Consider the following 20,850-nt stretch of genomic DNA (forward strand, 5'->3'; position numbering starts at 1 on the left):
AGATTAATGACTAGCTCTATAAATGATTATAATGTATTCATTTTGGAATATATGCTTTTAGGAGAGGGAAATTTTAATATTTTATTTGATGATGTTAATATGGTAGATTTTATAATCATAATTTATGAATGTTTTGAGTGAATGATAATGATAATTGCACTTGTAATCATCCTAGATTAATGATCTAGCTTCTTTCATATGTAATCCTCTTTAGTGAACCTTTACAAGCAAATAGCAGAGTTATAATTGTAGGTGTAATTTGAAAAGTGCACATATCAGGGTCTGATCAGCTCTTAGGCATATATCTTATCTGCAGGAAGCCTTACTTACACTGAGTTGATGGTAGTCCTTAGCACCAAGATGTGTTTCTTCTAAGGGGAGCAGTAACACTGAGGCTGTGAGTTCAGTTCCAGCCTGCTCCCTGTGACTCTGGGCAAGGCATTTAACCCTCCATGGCCCCAGGTACCATAGTCAGATTGTAAGCCTGCCGGGACAGATAGGGAAAAGAGTTCCTGATTACTCGTCAATGTGTTATAAACCACTTTGGATGAATCTCTTCATTAAAAGGCAGTTAATAAAACCAAATAAATAAATAATGCTTGTACCCTGTCATAGCCAGAGAACCTGCTGTACACAGCCAAAGAGACCACTGCAGAGCTCAAGATCACAGATTTTGGGTTTGCCAAAGAGACAACACAGCAAAATGCACTGCAGACTCCCTGTTACACGCCATATTATGTGGGTAAGTCTTTAGGCCTGCTTCCTTCACTCCCTACCTGGTGCTATTTCTCTTTACCTGGACAGAGCTCATGGTTTTCCAGACTTTTAACTTTTTCAGTTTATTGAGATTTATTCAGCTTAATTAATAAAAGCATCCTACCCTCTAGTCCTAGTCTCCCTTACAGAAACCACTGTCCATGGAAGTTGGGAAGTTGGTATTCTTCACAGCTTGTATAGAGGGTACAACCACCCTAAATTTGGAAGGTCACTTTTTTACTAGGTTAAAACTTCCATTTGTTTCCTGCTTTAATCTGCAAAATTGTTTTCAATCAAAGGTTTGTGGTTTTTTTTTTTTTTTTTACGAAAAATGCCTCATTTCCTCCAGAGGTCAAAGCAACATATGAAAGCCAGACATCCTAAATTTTGTGGGACAGGATCAGATTCCTGGCACTAATATATTCCTTCCCCCCTTTCCATGTTTTTCCGCTAGCACCAGAAGTACTTGGACCAGAGAAATACGATAAGTCCTGTGACATGTGGTCCCTAGGTGTGATCATGTATATCCTGTAAGTATCCAAGAAGCAGGGCTTCATGATCGTGCAAAACTGCCTTCCAGATATGTTGGGAGATTGATGGATCTTAGTCATTAAAGGCTCTAGGGAAAGGTTAAATAAAAGGGGTGACGTGGGGCAACCCTGACGAGTGCCTCTGAATAAAGTAAATAGTTTGGATAAATTATTATTAGCCATTATACAAGCTGTAAGAGAATAAAGAAGGTGGATCATTTGAATATATGAGTCAGGAAGATAGATATTTCCACTCTACCCGATCAGAGGCTTATTCTGCATCAATTGAGACTGCAAATGCTGGTTTAGTCCATGATCGGGTAGTCAGTTGAGTTATCCACATATTTTATTATACATCTCTAATCCTAAAGCCTCTCTTCCTTGCTAGGACTTAGACACTCTGCCCCCTCTGATTAAAAGTCAAGTTCTCAACTGGTTGCGGAAGCCAGTTGCCAGTGGGTTAAAGGGGGGGACTGGGGTGGGGGAGGCTTCTCTTGTTGGGTGGGACTGGACCGAGTCTGGGTATAAGAACCCAGCCTGGACTCTGCCGGTCTCCGCCTGTTTGGGTGGTTTGTTTTTGTTGTTTCTGTTCCTGAATACTATAGATTGAAAATGTTCTCTCACCTGCTATGTTTGTTTGGCTATTATCATTTAATAAACTGTTTTGTAAAAAAACAAACAAACCCAAAAACTGTCTTCTAGATTAAGTATAAACAGCAATAATTCTATGTATCCTGTACAGAAAGAAGAAGATTACGGTTTCTGCATTCCTGGGGATATAATCTAGACTCTTTGTTATCATCATGAAAGGGTTTAATGTTCTTCTCAAAAGATCAGCCCTGTGCAGGTGGAATGTGAGGGTCGGGAGCAGCCAGCATCCTGCACTTATAATCTCTGGGTACGCTTTCTACTTCTCTTACAGCTTGTGTGGCTTCCCCCCATTCTACTCCAACACAGGCCAGGCCATCTCCCCAGGGATGAAGAAGAGGATTCGCTTGGGCCAGTATGAATTCCCTAATCCCGAATGGTCTGAGGTGTCAGAAGAAGGTAAGGCGATACCTCGCGGTCCATCTCCCCCCCCTAAATAGTATCACTTTCTATGGTTTTCAGCTCCTCTGACAGTAATGAAGGCCGATCTTCGCAAATCTTGTTGCCTGCGGTAGTCTTTCTGCTGTGTTAAACTCTGCATTAATGGAAATGAAACGACTAAAATATAATGAGTGATTAATAAGTCATATAGGCATAGATTGCTAAATTCTATAAAGTCCCCTAAGGTCAGGCACCTACATCGATGTTAATTGGACTTAATTGAAAGTTAGGATGTGCCTAGTCCAAAGCACCTGCCTAAAAGTTGGGTTGTGCTCTTGCTTTTGACTTAGCCATCGTTGTGTGAACAACAAAACAAGAAAACCCTGGCAGAAATAGAGTGCACCTAAAAGTCAGTACGTATAGCAGTGTCTAACACTACTTTAGGCAGCTCTAAGCGTGATTCTAGACAGTGCACCTAACTTTATAGAGTAGCACTTACCGTTGCACTAGTCAGCATCGATTTTTTTTAGGTGACATATATAGAATCGGGCCCAGAGAGCTTATCATTTCAGTTTATAATCTCCCCCTTTCTACACATTATGGTAAAATAATTTTTTATTGGAACAGACAAAAACACAAGTACCAAGATTCAGCCCAAAGAAAACAGTTTTATACCAACCAATAAATCCCCCACACAGACCGGAGTCCCCAAAAATACACAATGGAAAACTTGCTCCACATTATTTTTTCCATCCTTTTCTACTGAGTTGTATCACTGGTTGCTATATAATATACAAGAGAAAACTAGCACACAGAAATGGTGCCACACCAGTGATAGGTGGTGCTAAACCGCTGCATGCCCAAAGTGTCTCATATGTAACCCAGAAGGTGGCATGGCCATGGGAGGGATATGGGGCATTCCAAATATTTAGGTGCAGTGTTACAGAATACCAGGGTTACAAACCCAATTTTCATGCCAGGATTTATGCCAGGTTTCAGCTGGTGTAAGTCCTCATACCCAAATTTGGGTGCAGGAATCCTCTCTAAGCGCCGTTCTGTAAAGGCTTTGTACAATAACAGTACCCAAATTTGAGTGCCATATACAGGCAAACCTTGGTTTGCGAGTAACGCAGTTTGTGAGTGTTTTGCAAGACAAGCAAATCGTGCCTCGCAAACCGAGCGTTGACTTGATTTACGAGCCCCCCTCCCTTGTGAACCGGCATCACCCCCTCTGCAAATGCCCCCCCACGAGAATGTCTCCCCAAGAACCGGCATCGCCCCTTCCCCGTGAACATCCCCTCCCACCCGAGAACCAGCATTGCCCACCCAAACCCAAACTCTTACCTCGATCTGGCACCGGCACGCAGCACCAACCCACAGGACATGCCGGTGCCGGTATCTGCAGATCCTGCCTCTTGCTGCTGGTTCTGAGCCTTAAGATGTTAGCCCAATTAAGGAGGTTTTTATGCCTGCGAGGTTTCCCTTTCTCCAAATTGACTCATTTTCCTGTTCTTTAGGTGATAAAGGGGTTCTGAGGCTTTTTCCTCCTTCCGTGTTTTGGACTGCTTATGTTTATAACTGGTCATCAAGCACGTTACATGATAACTGTTTGTTTAACACACACAATAAGTGATTTTTGTTTGAGCCCACACAGGAGTGTTGTTTTCGCAAATTGTATGTGTTCTATGTTCTAGCCTTCAGAAAATAGACATAACATGCATGTTTCTATGCTTTTCCTGCTTCGGTATTCCATTGTAAAAGTCCCCACAGAAACAAAAGAGTCAGGTACATATAAGTGGGCAGGTTTTCCTTAGGCAATTTTCACTAAAATCTGGTATAAAGAAATTCTTTGATAAAAATGTGCTTGCAGACTATGCGGGCAATATGAAACATGCTCTCTCAATGACAGACGAGCTAGGAACGATTCTCACTGGTTGCATACAGGAAAGATTTTTGATGTTATCATTATAATATACAGACATAAGAGATTTTTGAATAAAAACAAGGAAATATGAAATTTTCACTTTGGGGGAATACCAGGGAGCCTCAAAGCTATAGACATAAGCAGCGCCATTTTAGCCCGGATAGAGATGTTGGAATTGAAATGTGCCGCTCATTGTGTTTCACTAGTATTTTAGAACAGAATCATCTGACACAGAGGCTGTTCTAAATACAAGAGCAATGCATGTTTATGTGGCATAAACATCCATTTTAGAAAAATAAATGTGTTGAATGTAGCAATACCTAAAAAGGGAAGATCATTGGGCCAAAAAGAAAGTTTTATTCCTGTTTATTGCTGCCTCTGTGAGCCTGCCTTCTAAACAAAATGTTATTAACACTACATTATTTCAGAGAAAGTTAATTACAGTAGACTCCTTGATTTCTCTGTAAAATACCTAATTGCTGAATGCAGTGTGGGTGTCCTCTGCTGGTGGGTAAGGATTATTGACAGGTTGTTGTTTTAGAAAAGACTTCTAATCCAGCTCCCTACAGGCATGAGAGTGAAATCTGCACCCAGAAAAAGGAAAAAAAAGAGCAAGAAACCAGAAATAAAAGAAATTGGAAGCTATTTGGGTTGAAATATTGCTATATCAACATAATGCGTATTGACCACTAAATTCCAGCTCCCAACTCCTCTCACCTTGGGTTCTGCATTCTTAACCTATATGTCATGTCTGTCTGTCCAAGTTAGATTGTAGCTCTTCTGAGAAGGGACCATCTATTAAATGTTAAAATATACAGCACTGCAAACGCCTTTCAGCGCTATATATGTGATAAATAATAGTAATAGTGTGTGGTTTGCATAAAGGAAAGTATCAGACAGATAAAATTACAGCATATTCAACAACCTCTGCCAAATAATCAAGTTTTTAGTCTCTTTCTACAGGAAGGATAATTCCTACCTGATAAAAGATGGTAGGGAGCTCCAAAAAGGGACCACAAGAATAGCAAACAAAGTATTAAAATTCCGCAAATAACAGACTCCATTACAGCTTGAAGAATGAAGAAACAATTGATTCTATAAGCGAAAAGAATGTCCTAAAAATGGTACCCTTATTATAGTGTTCTTCAATGCAAGGCCTGGGGGCCAATGGCAGCCCTTGGCAACCTCTAGAATGGCCCTCATCATTCTGGGAGTTTATTATTATTATTATTTATTTATTGAATTTTTTTTTTTTAAATTATATTTTATTAACTTTTCAAATTTTATGTTCCAAGCTTTATATCTTGTACAGAAAACATAATCTAAGACATAACAAATTGAACAGAATTCATCAAATAAAAATAATTAAACATTCCTTAATTACACTCACGTCTTCATAAGTGATCCAAGAAGTAGAAAAAAAGAGTAATTACCGAAGTATAATGTTTATATTAAAGATATGTATAACTGCTGCTGAAACACAAGACTTATTCATTCTATACAGTAGTTGTTATTATTAACACCATCCTTTTCCAAGCGTTTTAGGGAGAGAAAACTAAGTAAGTGAGAAGGATCTACAAACACATATTTAAGAGAACGGTATCTGATAATACACTTGCAAGGGTACCGTAAAAAGAAAATACCCCCTAATTGGATCACCCTTGGTTTCAACATTAGAAATTCTCGTCTCCTCTCCTGCGTTTCTCTCGAAACGTCGGGGAAAATCTGTATTTTAAACCCCAGAAAGTCCTTAGTTCTATTTTTAAAGAACAATTTAAGAATCCAATCTTTATCTGGAGATAACGCTACAGTCAACAATAAAGTAGCTGGAAAAGCTACTTCTGTGTCGGATTTCTCCAAAAGTGCAGAAACATCCAAAGGACCTTCTTGCTGGTCATGATCCTGAATTTCTTGAGACTTCATAGGTAAATAATAAACCCTTGTAAGGGGAGGTAGGGAATTTTCTGGTATTTCCAATACCTCAATGAAGTAGCGTTTGATCATATCACGTGGAGTGATTGAGGGAATCTTGGGAAAGTTTATCAGACGTAAATTGTTAACATGATTACAATTCTCAAGAGCTTCAATCTTCCTCCTCAGCATAACATTGTCTTTTACGATTAAATCTTGATTTTGTTTAACTGTAGTTATCTCTTTATCCATTTTTTTTTTTACTATCTGCTATCACCAGTGTCAAGTCCTGTTTTAAAAGCTTTATTTCTTCTTTCTGAGTTTTTATTCCTTTATCCAAATACTCTATTCGTGGACTAAGAGAGTTACCTAAATTCGCCACCAAATCCCAAAGGGTGTCTAGGGTAACCTCTGGTGGTTTAGAAGGAGAAAAAGCTGCTGCAAGTGTAACACAGTACAGTTCTTTAGATTGTTTTACCTCCTGAAGCGCTTGTGCCTCATGAGCCGAAGATGTCCCGACCGCATTCCCATTCAGAGAGGAAAAACCTCTCTGTGCTGTTACCATGGGCAAGCTCTCCGAAATACCAGCCTCCGAGGTTGAGAGAACTTCCTCTTCCGGGGTAGTCTCTTCTCGCGGAGAACTTGCTCTTTGCGGTGTCGGTTGTAGAGGCGGAGTCCTGAGATCGGGGCTCAGCGTGACATCGAGCCCAGGGATAGCCGCCACAGCATTACTCCCTGCCGGCAGCTCCAGCGGGTGATTCCCCAACGGCGTCTGTCCTTGTTGAAGTCGTCTAAGAAATTCGTCTATAGTTATAGTTGATGGTTCCAAGCGTCAGGAGGCTCCACCGATGCTCTTCCCCCTTCTCTTAGGCATGGATAGAGAGAAACCTCTCACCACTTTACAGGAGAAATGGGATGAAGATCGAAGGCGTTCTCTCAGCTAGCCGGTAGTGGCATCCATCTTGGATCTCTATTTATTGAATTTTGAAATACATGACAATACATACGAGGAGCGGTTAGGGAAGTTACAGCTCTACTCACTCGAGGAACGTAGAGAGAGGGGAGATATGATTGAGACATTCAAGTATCTCATGGGCCGCATCGAGGTAGAAGAAGATATCTTCTTTTTCAAGGGTCCCGTGGTAACAAGGGGGCATCCGTGGAAAATCAGGGGCGGGAAATTGCACGATGACACTAGGAAGTTCTTCTTCACTGAAAGGGTGGTTGATCGCTGAACAGTCTTCCACTTCAGGTCATTGAGGCCAGCAGCGTGCCAGATTTTAAGGCCAAATGGGATAGACATGTGGGATCTATTCGCAGAGATAGATAGGGAGGGTCATTGGGGTGGGCAGACTGGATGGGCCTTGGCCCTTATCTGCCGTCTATTTCTATGTTTCTATGTTTCTAAGCAATAAAACACTTGTTTAGGCAAAATGAAAAGAAAACACTTTCCTAAGTATAAATTAAGTTATAACATAGGCAACAATTTAAATTCTTCTTAGACCCCCCAATTCAAATTCTGTGGGGAGACTAACCTTGAAAAAGGGACTTAAATTTTTACATAAGCAAGAAAAAAAAATGAAATCCTTATGGCATTAACGGAAATAGCTCCTCTCTATATATCTCAACCAACTTTCTTTAACTCTTGGAGATATTCTATAAGTCCAGAAAAGTCCTTAAATGGTCCGGAACAAAAAAGGTGTATTTCACCCCTGCATACTTGATTAGGCATTTACACGGGTACGCCAGTTGGAAATTAGCACCAAAATCCTTTGTTTCCTGCCTCATCGCAAAAAAAGCTTCGGCTTTGCTTGGGTATCTTTGTTGACGTCAGGGTATACCCAAACACGTTGCCCCAAGAAGGGAGTCTGTGCATTTCTAAAGTACAATCTCATTACTGTGTCAAGGTCTTGCAAAAAGACAAATGAAATAAGCAAGGTTACCCTCTCATCAGTTGTTAGAACAGTTGTCTCCAAAATCTCAGAGATATTACCATGATCCATTTGTGCCTGGTTCTGAAATTCCTGATTTATTACAGATATTCCACTTCAGTCAGCCCCGATTTCGTTGCCTCTCTGATGTACCGTGCCAGTAACAGTGTCCTTCCCTGAAGAAGACTTGAAACTCGAGTCGGGGGGACAGGGTCATTAGAAGGGAATAATCAACTATCAATATAGTATTTGGTTTTAATCAGCACGAGTCACTTTCAACGCCACTGGGGTTTTTGCCAGCTTTCTACCATCCACATCAGATAAGTTCTTCTTTTATCTTGATTTATATTTGGATTGTATAAGTGGATGGTACAGGGGACTTTGGAAACAATGATGGTCCCCCAATGAACCCCAGTTGGTGTTATCACAAGTTCATGGGTTCAGGGTCTGAGTTTTTCACAAAATAATTTAGTATAAATTATATATAATTTGAAGCTGTGATTATTATCAACGAGTATTCTTAAGTTTAACCTTCTATTGAAGTTTTCTAGTTGTTCGATTTTTTTGTGGGTCATTAGTTTATCTTTAACTAAAGTTTCATTAATAGTTTTTAAATCTGTAATATCTTCATTGACCATCAAAAACTTAGATTCAGTGTCTTTTTTTATATCATCAATGGATTTTACATGAGAATCAACTTTGCCTACCAAATTCGAAGTTTCTTCAGCAGATTTTCTGACCATTCCTTCCATTTTCTGGAGCATTCTCCAGACATCCATTAGTGATACTTCTGGAGGAGTAGAGGCATTGCTCTCAACCCCTTGATGTTTCACCTTCCCTGAGGCTCCCCGTTCCGTCCAGCCTCCCCTCAGGCAAGAACGCTTTGGCAGCCATTTCGGCATCCGACCTTCTCTGCAGCGTAGGCGTCTCGCCGCAGGACATGGAGGAGTAGTCGAATTTGGAGGCAAGAAAGAAACTTCCGGCTCCAGGGTGATGTCCAAGCCCCGGCACCTCTCTCTCCAGTATTCAGAGAAACTATGGCAGGATAGTCAAGCAGCGTCTGGCGCATTAGCATTGATGAGTCCGATGGTAAGGGGCCCGTTCGGACTACACCTTTGCACTTTGAATGCGGCATCACAAAAAGGAAGAAAAAAATTGAAACTCCAGGTACTTAACCACAACCCGCCAGTCACGCTGCCATCTTGGCCCATTTTGGGGTTTTTATTTCTGCTACTGTCTCTCTTTCTGTTATGACAGCAAGGAGGAAGTAGATGGGAGGAAGTACCACATACTTGAAGAACAAAGCATTTCTCAGCAGGTGAAGAGAATGCATTTGGAAATGGCCAATAAACAATTTGAAGATGGGCTAGTGGGGTGGATGTCATTGACAGACATTGGTCAGCAGTGTCATGATCTCGCATAGGATGCTATTTGATGGCTCTCTTTCAGCTCATTGGATCCAAATGACCATAGCTTAAAATTAGTGAAGATCACTGCCTTATTAGATCAACTATTAGTTCAGAAGTTAGTCCTTAAAATGATAAACTAAACATGCTGATTTGAAAAAGATATGCTCACAGATGGGAAGCCAATGCAAATTAACTAATACTGAGGAAATTCTCCTAGATTTTTTGATTCTAAATATTAATTGAACAGATGTGTTCTGGATTAATTGCATTTGTTTATACAATTTGAAGATAGATTACTGAAATGCACTTTATTTGGGTCTAAGTGAGATAATATTAACATCTGAACAAGTATAGCAAAACAGATTGATCAAAATATGCCCTAATCAGTCGTAAGGATGTAAATTAAAGAACTAAGGCCGATATTGGACAGACCTGCATGGTCTGTGTCCCATATATGGTGATTCAGTGTAAAATGGGCTGGGGGTGGGCATCAATGGGAATTCCATTCATTTGGAACATGAAGATGTTACTGGCCAAACTTTACAGTAGATATCATGTAAACAACGGAATGGTTGGAAAGGCTGGAGTGAGCTTGGACAGCAACTTCAACATTTTGAACATAGGACAATACCAGGTGGACTTTAGTCTATGGCCCAGAAATATCAAATAAGAGACAAGTTAATTTAATCATGTATTTTTTATGGGTAGACTAGATGGACCGTTCAGGTCTTTTTCTGCTGTCATTTACTATGTTACCTGGCAGAAACCCAAAAAGTAGCAACGTTCCAGAGCTGAGATTGTGATGTCATAAAGCCTCATTCCACCAATGCCTAAGAGCCAACCTCAGCAGTGATGTCACAATGGCTTGATTAGGTGGCAACTTCAGCAGTTGGAACCTAGGACAAGACCAGGTGGACTTTACAGACCCAGAAATACCAAAGAAGAGACAAGTTAATTTAATCATGTATTTGTAATGGGAATAACTAATGGGCAGACTGGATGGACCGTTCAGGTCTTTATCTGCTGTCATTTACTATGTTAATATGTTTAATTTGGGGGGAAAAAAGTATTTTTGCCAGAGGAAACAGAAATACCAGGGTTTCTAAATCATAAAATTTTGGTTTTACTAGTGTTTTAACATCACCAGATTATTTAGAGCCCAGTACTGAATTCTATCAATGCAGTCATAAGAACATAAGAACTGCCTTCTCCGGATCAGACCTTCGGTCCATCAAGTCCGGCGATCCGCACACGCGGAGGCCCTGCCAGGTGTACACCTGGCTTAATTTATAGTCCACCATATCCTTATATGCCTCTCTTAAGGAGATATGCATCTAGTTTGCTCTTGAAGCCTAGGACGGTCGATTCCGTCATAATCTCCTCTGGGAGGGCATTCCAGGTGTCAACCACTCTCTGAGTGAAGCAGAACTTCCTGACATTAGTCCTGAACCTGTCCCCCCTTAGCTTCATTACATGTCCTCTAGTCCGTGTCAAATTGGACAATGTAAATAATCTTCTCTGCTCTATTTTGTCGATTCCTTTCAGTATTTTGAAGGTCTCGATCATATCCCCACGCAGTCTCCTTTTCTCAAGGGAGAACAATCCTAGTGTTATAAGTCTGTCCTCGTATTCCAGTTTCTCCATACCCTTCACCAGTTTTGTTGCTCGTCTCTGCACCCTCTCCAGCAGTTTTATATCCTTCTTTAGGTAGGGAGACCAATGTTGGACGCAGTATTCCAAGTGTGGTCTGACCATTGCCCTATAAAGCGGCATTATAACTTTCTCCGATCTACTCGAGATTCCTTTCTTTATCATGCCCAACATTCTATTTGCCTTCTTTGCCGCTGCCGCGCATTGTGCCGACGGCTTCAGGGTCCTATCTATCAGTACACCCAGGTCCTTTTCTTGTTCACTCTTCCCCAGAGTTGCACCTGACATTGTATACTCGTATTCCTTATTTTTATTGCCTAAATGCATTACCTTGCATTTCTCCACATTGAACTTCATCTGCCATTTCTCCGCCCATGTTTCTAACCGACACAAGTCGCTCTGGAGTTTCTCTCTATCATCCTGCGATCTGATCACCCGGCATAGTTTTGTATCGTCTGCAAACTTGATGATCTCACTGGATGTTCCTTCCTCCAGGTCATTGATATAAATATTAAAAAGGATCGGCCCAAGTACCGAGCCCTGGGGTACACCACTAGTCACTTTCTCCCAGTCGGAGAACTTCCCATTTATGCCCACTCTCTGCTTTCGGTTTTCCAGCCATTTGCCTATCCACCTTTGTATATCCCCCTCTATGCCATGGCTTTGTAGTTTCCTGAGAAGTCTTTCGTGTGGAACTTTGTCGAACGCTTTCTGGAAGTCCAAGTATATTATGTCCACCGGCTTCCCACTATCAATTTGCTCGTTCACGGTCTCAAAAAACTGGAGTAAATTCGTCAAACATGATTTCCCTTTCCTGAATCCATGTTGACTGGGTTTCATCAAGTCATGTGCGTCCAAGTGCCGGACTATTCTATCCTTGATCAGTGCTTCAACCATCTTGCCAGGGACAGACGTAAGACTCACAGGTCTATAGTTGCCCGGTTCCCCTCTCGATCCTTTTTTGAAAATTGGGGTGACGTTCGCTATCCTCCAGTCGTCCGGTATCTGTCCAGTTCTGATTGTCAGGTTTGCAAGTTTTTGCAATAACTCTCCGATTTCAACCTTCAATTCCTTTAAGACTCTCGGATGAATCCCATCCGGTCCAGGGGATTTGTCACTTTTAAGTTTGTCGATCTGATAGTATATCTGGTCTAAGTCCACTTCAACTGTGGTGAGGCTGTCTTCTATTTCTCCTGCAAACACTTTCTCCGCTTCAGGTATTGTTGAGGTGTCCTCCTTCGTAAAGACGGACGCAAAGAAGGAATTTAGTTTGTCTGCGATTTGTTTATCTTCCTTGATGTACCCTTTTCTTCCCTGGTCGTCCAGGGGTCCCACTGCCTCTTTTGCAGGTTTTTTCCCTTTCACGTATCTAAAGAAGGGCTTGAAGTTTTTGGCCTCCTGGGCTATTTTTTCCTCATATTCCTGTTTTGCATCCCTCACCGCCTTGTGACATTTCTTCTGATCATCTTTATGTTTGTTCCAGGCTTCGGTTGTCTTTATGCATTTCCATTTTTTGAAAGAGTCCTTCTTTTCTTTTATGGCTTCCTTCACCTGTATGGTAAGCCATGCCGGTTCTCTTTTGCTCTTTGTTCTCTGATCTTTGGAAATCCTCGGAATGTAGAGATCTTGTGCTTCTGTGATAGTATTTTTCAGTAGGGTCCATGCCTGATCAACCGTTTCAAGTTTGTCCACCATCTTCTCGAGTCGTTTTTCTACCATGGCTCTCATGCTATCGTATTTACCCTTTTTAAAGTTCAAGGTGGTGGTTAAGGTTTTGGCATGTTTCCCTTTCCCGATGTCAAGTTTAAAGTTGATTACATTGTGATCACTCGTTCCCAGTGGAACCATGACTTCCACTTCTGTTATCGGTCCCGTGAGGCCATTTAGGACCAAGTCCAAGGTGGCGTTGCCTCTTGTCGGCTCTTTTACCATTTGTTCCAGGAAGCAATCCCCTAGCACCTCCAGGAACTTGGCTTCCTTGCCGCAGTCGGAGGTTGCTAGTTTCCAGTCTATCCCTGGGAAATTGAAGTCTCCCAATATAATTACATTGCCTGTCTTGCATTCTTGTTTGATTTCCTCCATCATTTCTGAGTCAGTTTCCTCCGCCTGTCCTGGTGGACGATAGTAAAGGCCAATTTTCGTATCTGCGCCATATTGACCAGGAATTTTGATCCAGAGTGACTCAAGCTTCTCTTTCATTTCTGTTGTAACCATTTCAACAGAATCTATTCCCTCCTTAACATATAGAGCAATACCTCCACCTTTCTGCCCTACTCGATCTCTTCTATACAGTTTGTATCCCTGTAGTACTGTGTCCCATTTGTTTTCTTCATTCCACCATGTTTCTGTTATGCCAATGATATCCAATATGTCATGTCTTGCTATTGTCTCTAGTTCCCCCATTTTGTTACCCAGACTTCTAGCATTCATATACATACATCTAAGTTCCCTTCGTGTTACCTTTTTGGACCTTCTACTCTTGGCTGTCCCTGTAGTTTCAATTACGGTATCATTTACTGCTCCTGTGTTATCACCCTTGTTTGCTGTGTGGTCGTCCCCTCCTGTGTCTGAGTTGTCCCTTCCTGCTTTTTCTCCCTTATTGGCTGTGAGGTCGTCTTCTCTTGTGTAGGTGTAGTTGTCCTTGGCTTCTTCGTCGGGGCATCCTGCTATCCGTACCATCGACCGGTGGTCGACTGTCGGCTTTCCCCTATCTTTCAGTTTAAAGCCTTCTCGATTGCCTTCTTCATGTTGCCTGCCAAAACTCTTGCTCCTTCCTTGTTGAGGTGTAGTCCGTCCCTTCTGTAGTACTTGCTTTTTCCCCAGAACGCCGTCCAGTTGCGCACGAAGTCGAAGCCTTCTTCTTCGCACCATCGTCTCATCCAGGCGTTGATTACTTGCAATTCCCCTTGTCTCTTTCCATCCGCTCTTGGTACTGGGAGGATCTCAGAGAAGGCCACCTTCACCTCCCTGATCTTCAGTTGTCTTCCGAGTGAGCGGAGCTGGCCCTTCAGCTCTTCCCTATCATACTTCCGCCCGCTCACATCATTTGTTCCCATGTGGATAAGTACAGCGGTGTCCTCTCCCCCTGCTCCATCTATGATCCTGTCAGATAATCTATTTGTGGTAATTCCACATAAGAATAAGCATTAAAATATCAACTGCTTAAGAGAGCACTAATTCTCTTGAACATAGACTAATGATACCTAGGGAATTCATAAAACATGAAAAAGTTAAAAAGCAGAGGAGAGAGCAGGGAGCCCTGGGGAACACCACAACAACAAGCCCTAAACTGAGAAACAGAATTGCTCTTTTCAATACAGTAACTCCAATTTGTTTATTTATTTAAAAATTTATATACCACACTAGTTTTTTAGCCCGTTACATTAACGGGTGCTAGAATAGATGTGTAGACTTAGGCATTTCTTTCTTTCTTTCTTTCTGTCTCTCTCCCTGCCCCCTTTCTTTCTTTCTGTCTCTTTCCTTGGCCCCCTGTCTGTCTTTCTTTCTTTGGGTGCGGCGGGGAAGGGTCTGCTCTCCTTCCCCTAAGTCCGGCCGAATCCCGGGCCGAATCCCGGGCCTGCTCTCCTTCCCCTAAGTCCGGCCCCTTACTCCGCACCATCTTGTTTACCTAGGCTTAATTACCTTTTAATATGAGAAGACAAAACAAGTAACAGAGTTTCGGTACTATGGACAGGTCTAAAAAGCAAAATACCTAGATGAGAAAGTTTGTACAAATGCTCTGCAAACTGTCTTCTTGCATCAGTATGGTAAATAATGGGATACTTGCTATAGGGTGAAAACTAGATGGCAATGACATATCAAGCCCTACTGCTTCAGGTAGAGGTGTCAGCATAATTTGTCCTATGTCGGATGGTAAAAAGTGCAACTTTAGCAAATTATTTATAGCAAAATCTATCCAGTTAATTATTACCAAAGAAGCAAGACTACAATAAATGCTCCACAAATTATTGAAAATGTGATCAAAATATTAGTAAAATGGTATCGGACACCAAAAACATTAAAGGCTACTTCCAGCCAGAGAGGGGGCTTATGTTAGAGGGGATATGGGGAGCTGGACACCTATAAACATATATGATAGGATTAAGGGGGTATTGGGAAAAAGTTGTCAAGTACAGTATGTAGACCAGTTGATCAACACCAGGATTCCATTGAGTCTATGCTGATACATGGCTGGGTGATGGAGATTGAGGCCCGGATTCTGCAAGCGGTGTCCTAATTGTAGGCAGTAGTAGGCGTCCAAGCTGTCTAACCAGCCGATCGGGATACACGTTTGTTTAAAAAAAGCTCCCAAGACAGGCCTCCTACATTGGTGGCGCCTCCGGGAGCTTAGAGAAGCCTGACTAAGCTCGCCTAAGGCTAGACATGGGCATGGTTTGCCCCAGAATTCGCTAGGCGGCTGTATGCATCTCCCTAGTCCAGCAGGATTCGCATACTATGTAGGCCAGCAAAATGCTGGCCTACATTGAAAGTAGATGCGCCCACTAAGGTTATCCCTGCTGCAATAAGTTTAGCGGCTACAGCCGCAAGTTCCCCCCCTACCCCCCGAATGAACGTGGCAGGAGGGATGCCTAATCACTCCTGCCCAAAACACCCCCCACCCACTCCTGAAGATTGCCGGCAGGAAGGTGCCCAATCCCTCCTGCCCGAAACACCCCCTTTGTAGATCCCGCGACACCCCCGGACTCCCCCTCAAACCTGTAAAATTGGCCAGCAGGGTCTTCCCACTGTCTGACCAGCAGGCCCGCCTCTGTCAAAATGAGGCGGGCCTGCCCCTTCCCGATGTATTGTGTGATGCACTGGGGAGAGACCTAAGGCCTGATTGGCCCAAGCGCCTAAGATCCCACCAATGAGCGGGGCCCTAGGCACATGGGCCAACCTAAAATTCTGGGTGGCCCATACGCCTAAGGCCCCATGGCCAATCAGGCCTTAGGCCCATTCCCAGTGCACCTCACAATGCTCTGGGAAGGGGCAGGTCCACCACATTTCGACAGAGGTAGGCCTGCCGGCCAGACGGTGGGAATTTGCGTCTGGCTGGACAACATTACAGGTTTAAGAACATAAGAACATAAGAAGTTGCCTCCACCGGGATCAGACCAGAGGTCCATCGCACCCAGCGGTCCGCACCCGCGGCGGCCCATCAGGTCCATGACCTGTCAAGTGTTCCCTGCCCTAAAAAAAAAACCTATCCTTACTTCTATCTGTATCCCTCAATCCCCTTTTCCTTCAAGAATTTATCCAAACCTTCTTTGAATCCCTGTAGTGTCTTCTGCCCCACCACTACCTCCGGGAGTGCGTTCCATGTGTCCACCACTCTCTGGGTGAAGAAGAACTTCCTGGCATTGGTTCTAAACCTATCCCCTTTCAGTTTCTCCGAGTGCCCCCTTGTACTTGTTGTTCCCCACAGTCTGAAGAATCTGTCCCTGTCTACCTTATCTATGCCTTTCAGGATCTTGAAAGTTTGTATCATGTCTCCTCTAAGTCTCCTCTTTTCCAGGGAGAACAGCCCCAGCTGTTCTAGCCTGTCGGCATATGAAAGGTTTTCCATACCTCTTACCATTTTCGTCGCTCTTCTCTGGACCCCCTCAAGCAATGCCATGTCCTTCTTGAGGTACGGCGACCAATACTGGACACAGTACTCCAAATGCGGGCGCACCATTGCACGGTACAGTGGCATGATGACTTCCTTTGTCCTGGTCGTGATACCCTTCTTGATGATACCCAGCATTCTGTTTGCTTTCTTTGAGGCTGTCGCGCATTGTGCTGATGCTTTCATTGTTGTATCCACCAGCACACCCAGGTCTCTTTCAAGGGTACTCACATCTAGCAATGTTCCCCCCATTGTATAGCTGAACATCAGGTTCTTTTTCCCAACATGCATGACCTTGCATTTCTCTATATTAAAACGCATCTGCCACTTTTTGGCCCACTCTTCCAGCTTCGTTAGGTCCCTTTGCAGGTTTTCACAGTCTTCCGTGGTTCTAACCCTGCTGCAGAGTTTGGTGTCATCTGCAAATTTGATAACCTCACATTTCGTCCCTGTCTCCAGATCGTCTATAAATATATTGAACAGGAGCGGTCCCAACACCGACCCCTGCGGAACTCCGCTCGTGACCCGTTGCCAGTCTGAGTATTGGCCCTTCACTCCAACCCTCTGTTTTCTGCCCGCCAACCAGTGTTTAATCCATCGGTATACATCCCCCTCCACTCCGTGGTTCCACAGCTTCCTAAGCAGTCGTTCGTGGGGTACCTTGTCGAAAGCTTTTTGGAAGTCGAGGTAAATTATGTCTATGGGTTCCCCTTTGTCTATCTGGCTGTTTATTCCCTCAAAGAAATGTAGTAAGTTTGTGAGGCAAGACCTTCCCTTGCAGAAGCCATGTTGGATCTCCCTCAGCTGCCCATTTTTTTCCATGTGCTCGCAGATGCTGTCCTTAAGTGCTTCCATCATCTTACCCGGAACCGAAGTCAAGCTCACCGGCCTGTAGTTTCCCGGGTCTCCTCTTGATCCTTTCTTAAAGATAGGCGTGACATTTGAAGGGGGGTGGCAGGATCTACAGAGGTGGGGTGGTTCTGGCAGGAGGGATTGGGCACCCTCCTGCCGGTTTCGTTCAGGGGAGTGGGTTTGGGGTTCTGAGGAAGGTTCTGGCAGGAGGAATTGGGCACCCTCCTGCCAGTTTCATTTCGGGGGGGTTGTTCGGGGTTCCAGGGGGAGTTCCGGCAGAAGGGATTGGGTACCCTCCTGCCAGCGATCTTCAAGGGCGGGTGGGGAGTGTTCCAGGCAGGAGGTATTGAGCATCCTTCCTGCCGTGTTCGTTTTTTTTGGGGGGGGACTGGTGGCCGCAGCCGCTAAACTTTTTGCGGCAGGGAGATCCCTTGCGATGATAAACTTAGCGGCCGCATGTACAATAACCCAATTCTCTAACCGACGTCTGGAACATGGACATCGGTTACAGAATCAGGTTTAATGTAGGAGGCCTTAGACCCAATTCTACATAGGATGCCTGTCGGCTTCTGAGACCGGGCATCCTATACAGAATCTGATCCTGAGAGTCCACTGAACAAATTGAAGAGGATTGTTTTTACATTGGCACACGTCGTCTCAACTGTAGAGATGGTAAAAGACTAGGGTTACCAAGACCGATGATGAACACGTCACCCCAGTAAAGTCACGAAATGAATTAAGTAGTGTCTCGGGTGTTTGAGGTCTTGATACAAAAGCCAGCTGCTATCAGTTTGTTCAAATATAGTTGCAAAAGACTAGGGTTACCATATGAGTCCAGAAAAAGGAGGATTGCTTTCAGTGGAAGTAAAACCCGGATGTCTCAATCCATCCTCCTTTTTCTGGAACCATAGGTTACCCTATAAAAGACAAATTGGGGATTTTTTGAATGTTATTGGCTTACTGCTGTACAAAATAAGTGAACGCAATACCAATTACTGTTGAATTGATTTGCCAGGCTGACTTAAGGGGAAAGGGGTTGTAGGGTGCCTTAGGATGGAGGGGAGGATGAGTAGCAGAAAATAATTACTTTTATGTTTGTTGAGTTAAAAGTTAGATGTTAATCTTAAAGTGGGCACTGAAGGAACCACAGTGCACCATGAGTTGTATTGCTTAAAATATTTTCTATAAAGAATTAAAAAAAAAAAGATTAAATAAATTATCCCCCCTCCCCCCCCCAAAAAAGAAGAAATATTGTTAAGAGTGTTCCAACCTTTCTTAATTTAGTCACAGGAACTTGTAAGGAGTGTCACGATGTTGTATCCAGTATCAGAGTACCCAAACCTCAGTGCTTAGGACTTTCAACCCAATTTTTAAGGATATTCACAATAGACATTTGAAAGTAATTAAGAAAAATATACTCGTAGATTGATTTGCCTGTTTTGGTTATCCTGATCATGGAGGAAGGCCTATATAAGAACATAAGAATTGCCGCTGCTGGGTCAGACCCAGGGTCCATCGTGCCCAGCAGTCCGCTCACGCGGTGGCCCTCTGGTCAGGTTTGCAGTGCTGGTTAAAGGTATTCAACTCCCTTATACCAGCGGTGGTTTATGGACTATACCATCTAAGATAAGCGTTGCTTTCTCTCTTTTTTTCCTTTTTTTGATATAGGTTTGGATGGTTTAGATTTATTCTTTAGATTTTTGGTTTTTACTTTTTCATTATCACTGTTTTATTTTATTTTTAAAGGATGCATTTTTGTTAAGCACATATTTGCATATGCAGTCTTACAACATTTTACACAAAACTGGGGAGGTAGGTGAGGTGGGACAGGCGTAGGTGATTAAAATCTGGAGTCAGGTTGTGGAGGGCCTATGATCTGATCACCCTTGGTTACGATAGGCCTGTCCTCTACCCAGAGGGCCGCCGTGTGAGCACTGGTCTGACCCAGCAGTGGCAATTCTTATGTACCAAAGTAAACTGTTTGTTTAGAAAAAAGGTGAAATAGACGTTTTATGCATTAACTCACAATGGAAATAGATATCATCCAGGATAGGAATACTGAAGTTAGCCCATGATAGGCATTCTAGAAGTTCCTGAAAACATCCATAATATACCCTATTTGTTCTATGCCAAGTTGTGATTTGGGTGGGAAACCCCCCCCACCCTCCCCGGGAGATCTGCATTCAGAAGAGGGAGTGTATGCAAATCTTTCTCATGAATATTCATAGTGGATATCCTGAAAATCTGACTGGGTCTGTGGAGCCTCCAGGACAAGTTTGGGAACCACTGTGATAATGAATATTTTTACTGCTGTAATTGTCTATTGCCTATGTCCATCGTATTCTTGTTGTATACCCCCTTGGTTGAATTTCTTTAAAACATTAGCAAATAAATTCTAATAAACAAACCATTACCGTGTCATGCAGCTTCTGACATGGAAGAAAACCGCAACTCTGCTGCTGTCCACGCTCACTAGATACAGACTGAGATGCTGCAGCAAATGCACAATTTTTGTGTCTGACTCTAGTCTGTAAATTACGTCAACCAACCAGCCAGCCAGCCACTAAGGCAGTGAAAGCCGTAGAGTCACTCGGATACAATACTGTATCCCAGTGCAGCGATTCTGCTACTACAAGATAGTACTGTAAGCTACAGCTACTGGCACAGTTTCAAGTGAGTTTCTAAAGCAACAGACATTTTCTGCAAAATATATCTTAAATCTGTGAAGCAAGAAGCTCTACGTTCCTTGGCTGATATCAAGCTGAAAAATGACTGAACATAGTAACATAGTAACATACATAGTAGATGACGGCAGATAAAGACCCGAATGGTCCATCCAGTCTGCCCAACCTGATTCAATTTAAATTTTTTTTTTTTTTTTTTTCTTCTTAGCTATTTCTGGGCGAGAATCCAAAGCTTTACCCGGTACTGTGCTTAGGTTCCAATTGCCGAAATCTCTGTTAAGACTTACTCCAGCCCATCTACACCCTCCCAGCCATTGAAGCCCTCCCCTGCCCATCCTCCTCCAAACGGCCATGCACAGACACAGACCGTACAAGTCTGCCCAGTAACTGGCCTAGTTCAATCTTTAATATTATTTTCTGATTCTAAATCTTCTGTGTTCATCCCACGCTTCTTTGAACTCAGTCACAGTTTTACTCTCCACCACCTCTCTCGGGAGCGCATTCCAGGCATCCACCACCCTCTCCGTAAAGTAGAATTTCCTAACATTGCCCCTGAATCTACCACC

General features: G+C 43.0%; 1 protein-coding gene across 3 annotated transcripts in view; it reads left to right on the forward strand.

Moving 5' to 3' along the window:
- The window catches only part of MAPKAPK3 (MAPK activated protein kinase 3), a 134,858-nt gene that overhangs the window by 90,716 nt on the left and 23,292 nt on the right, over positions 1–20,850 (forward strand). For all 3 annotated transcript variants that reach the window (XM_033926321.1, XM_033926323.1, XM_033926322.1), the window contains 3 exons: positions 616–742; positions 1,211–1,286; positions 2,209–2,333. In XM_033926321.1, coding sequence (XP_033782212.1) covers positions 616–742; positions 1,211–1,286; positions 2,209–2,333 — 328 coding nt within the window. The remainder of the gene's footprint in view (positions 1–615; positions 743–1,210; positions 1,287–2,208; positions 2,334–20,850) is intronic.

This window comes from Geotrypetes seraphini, chromosome 17 (genome assembly GCF_902459505.1).
Source record: "Geotrypetes seraphini chromosome 17, aGeoSer1.1, whole genome shotgun sequence".
NCBI lineage: Eukaryota > Metazoa > Chordata > Amphibia > Gymnophiona > Dermophiidae > Geotrypetes > Geotrypetes seraphini.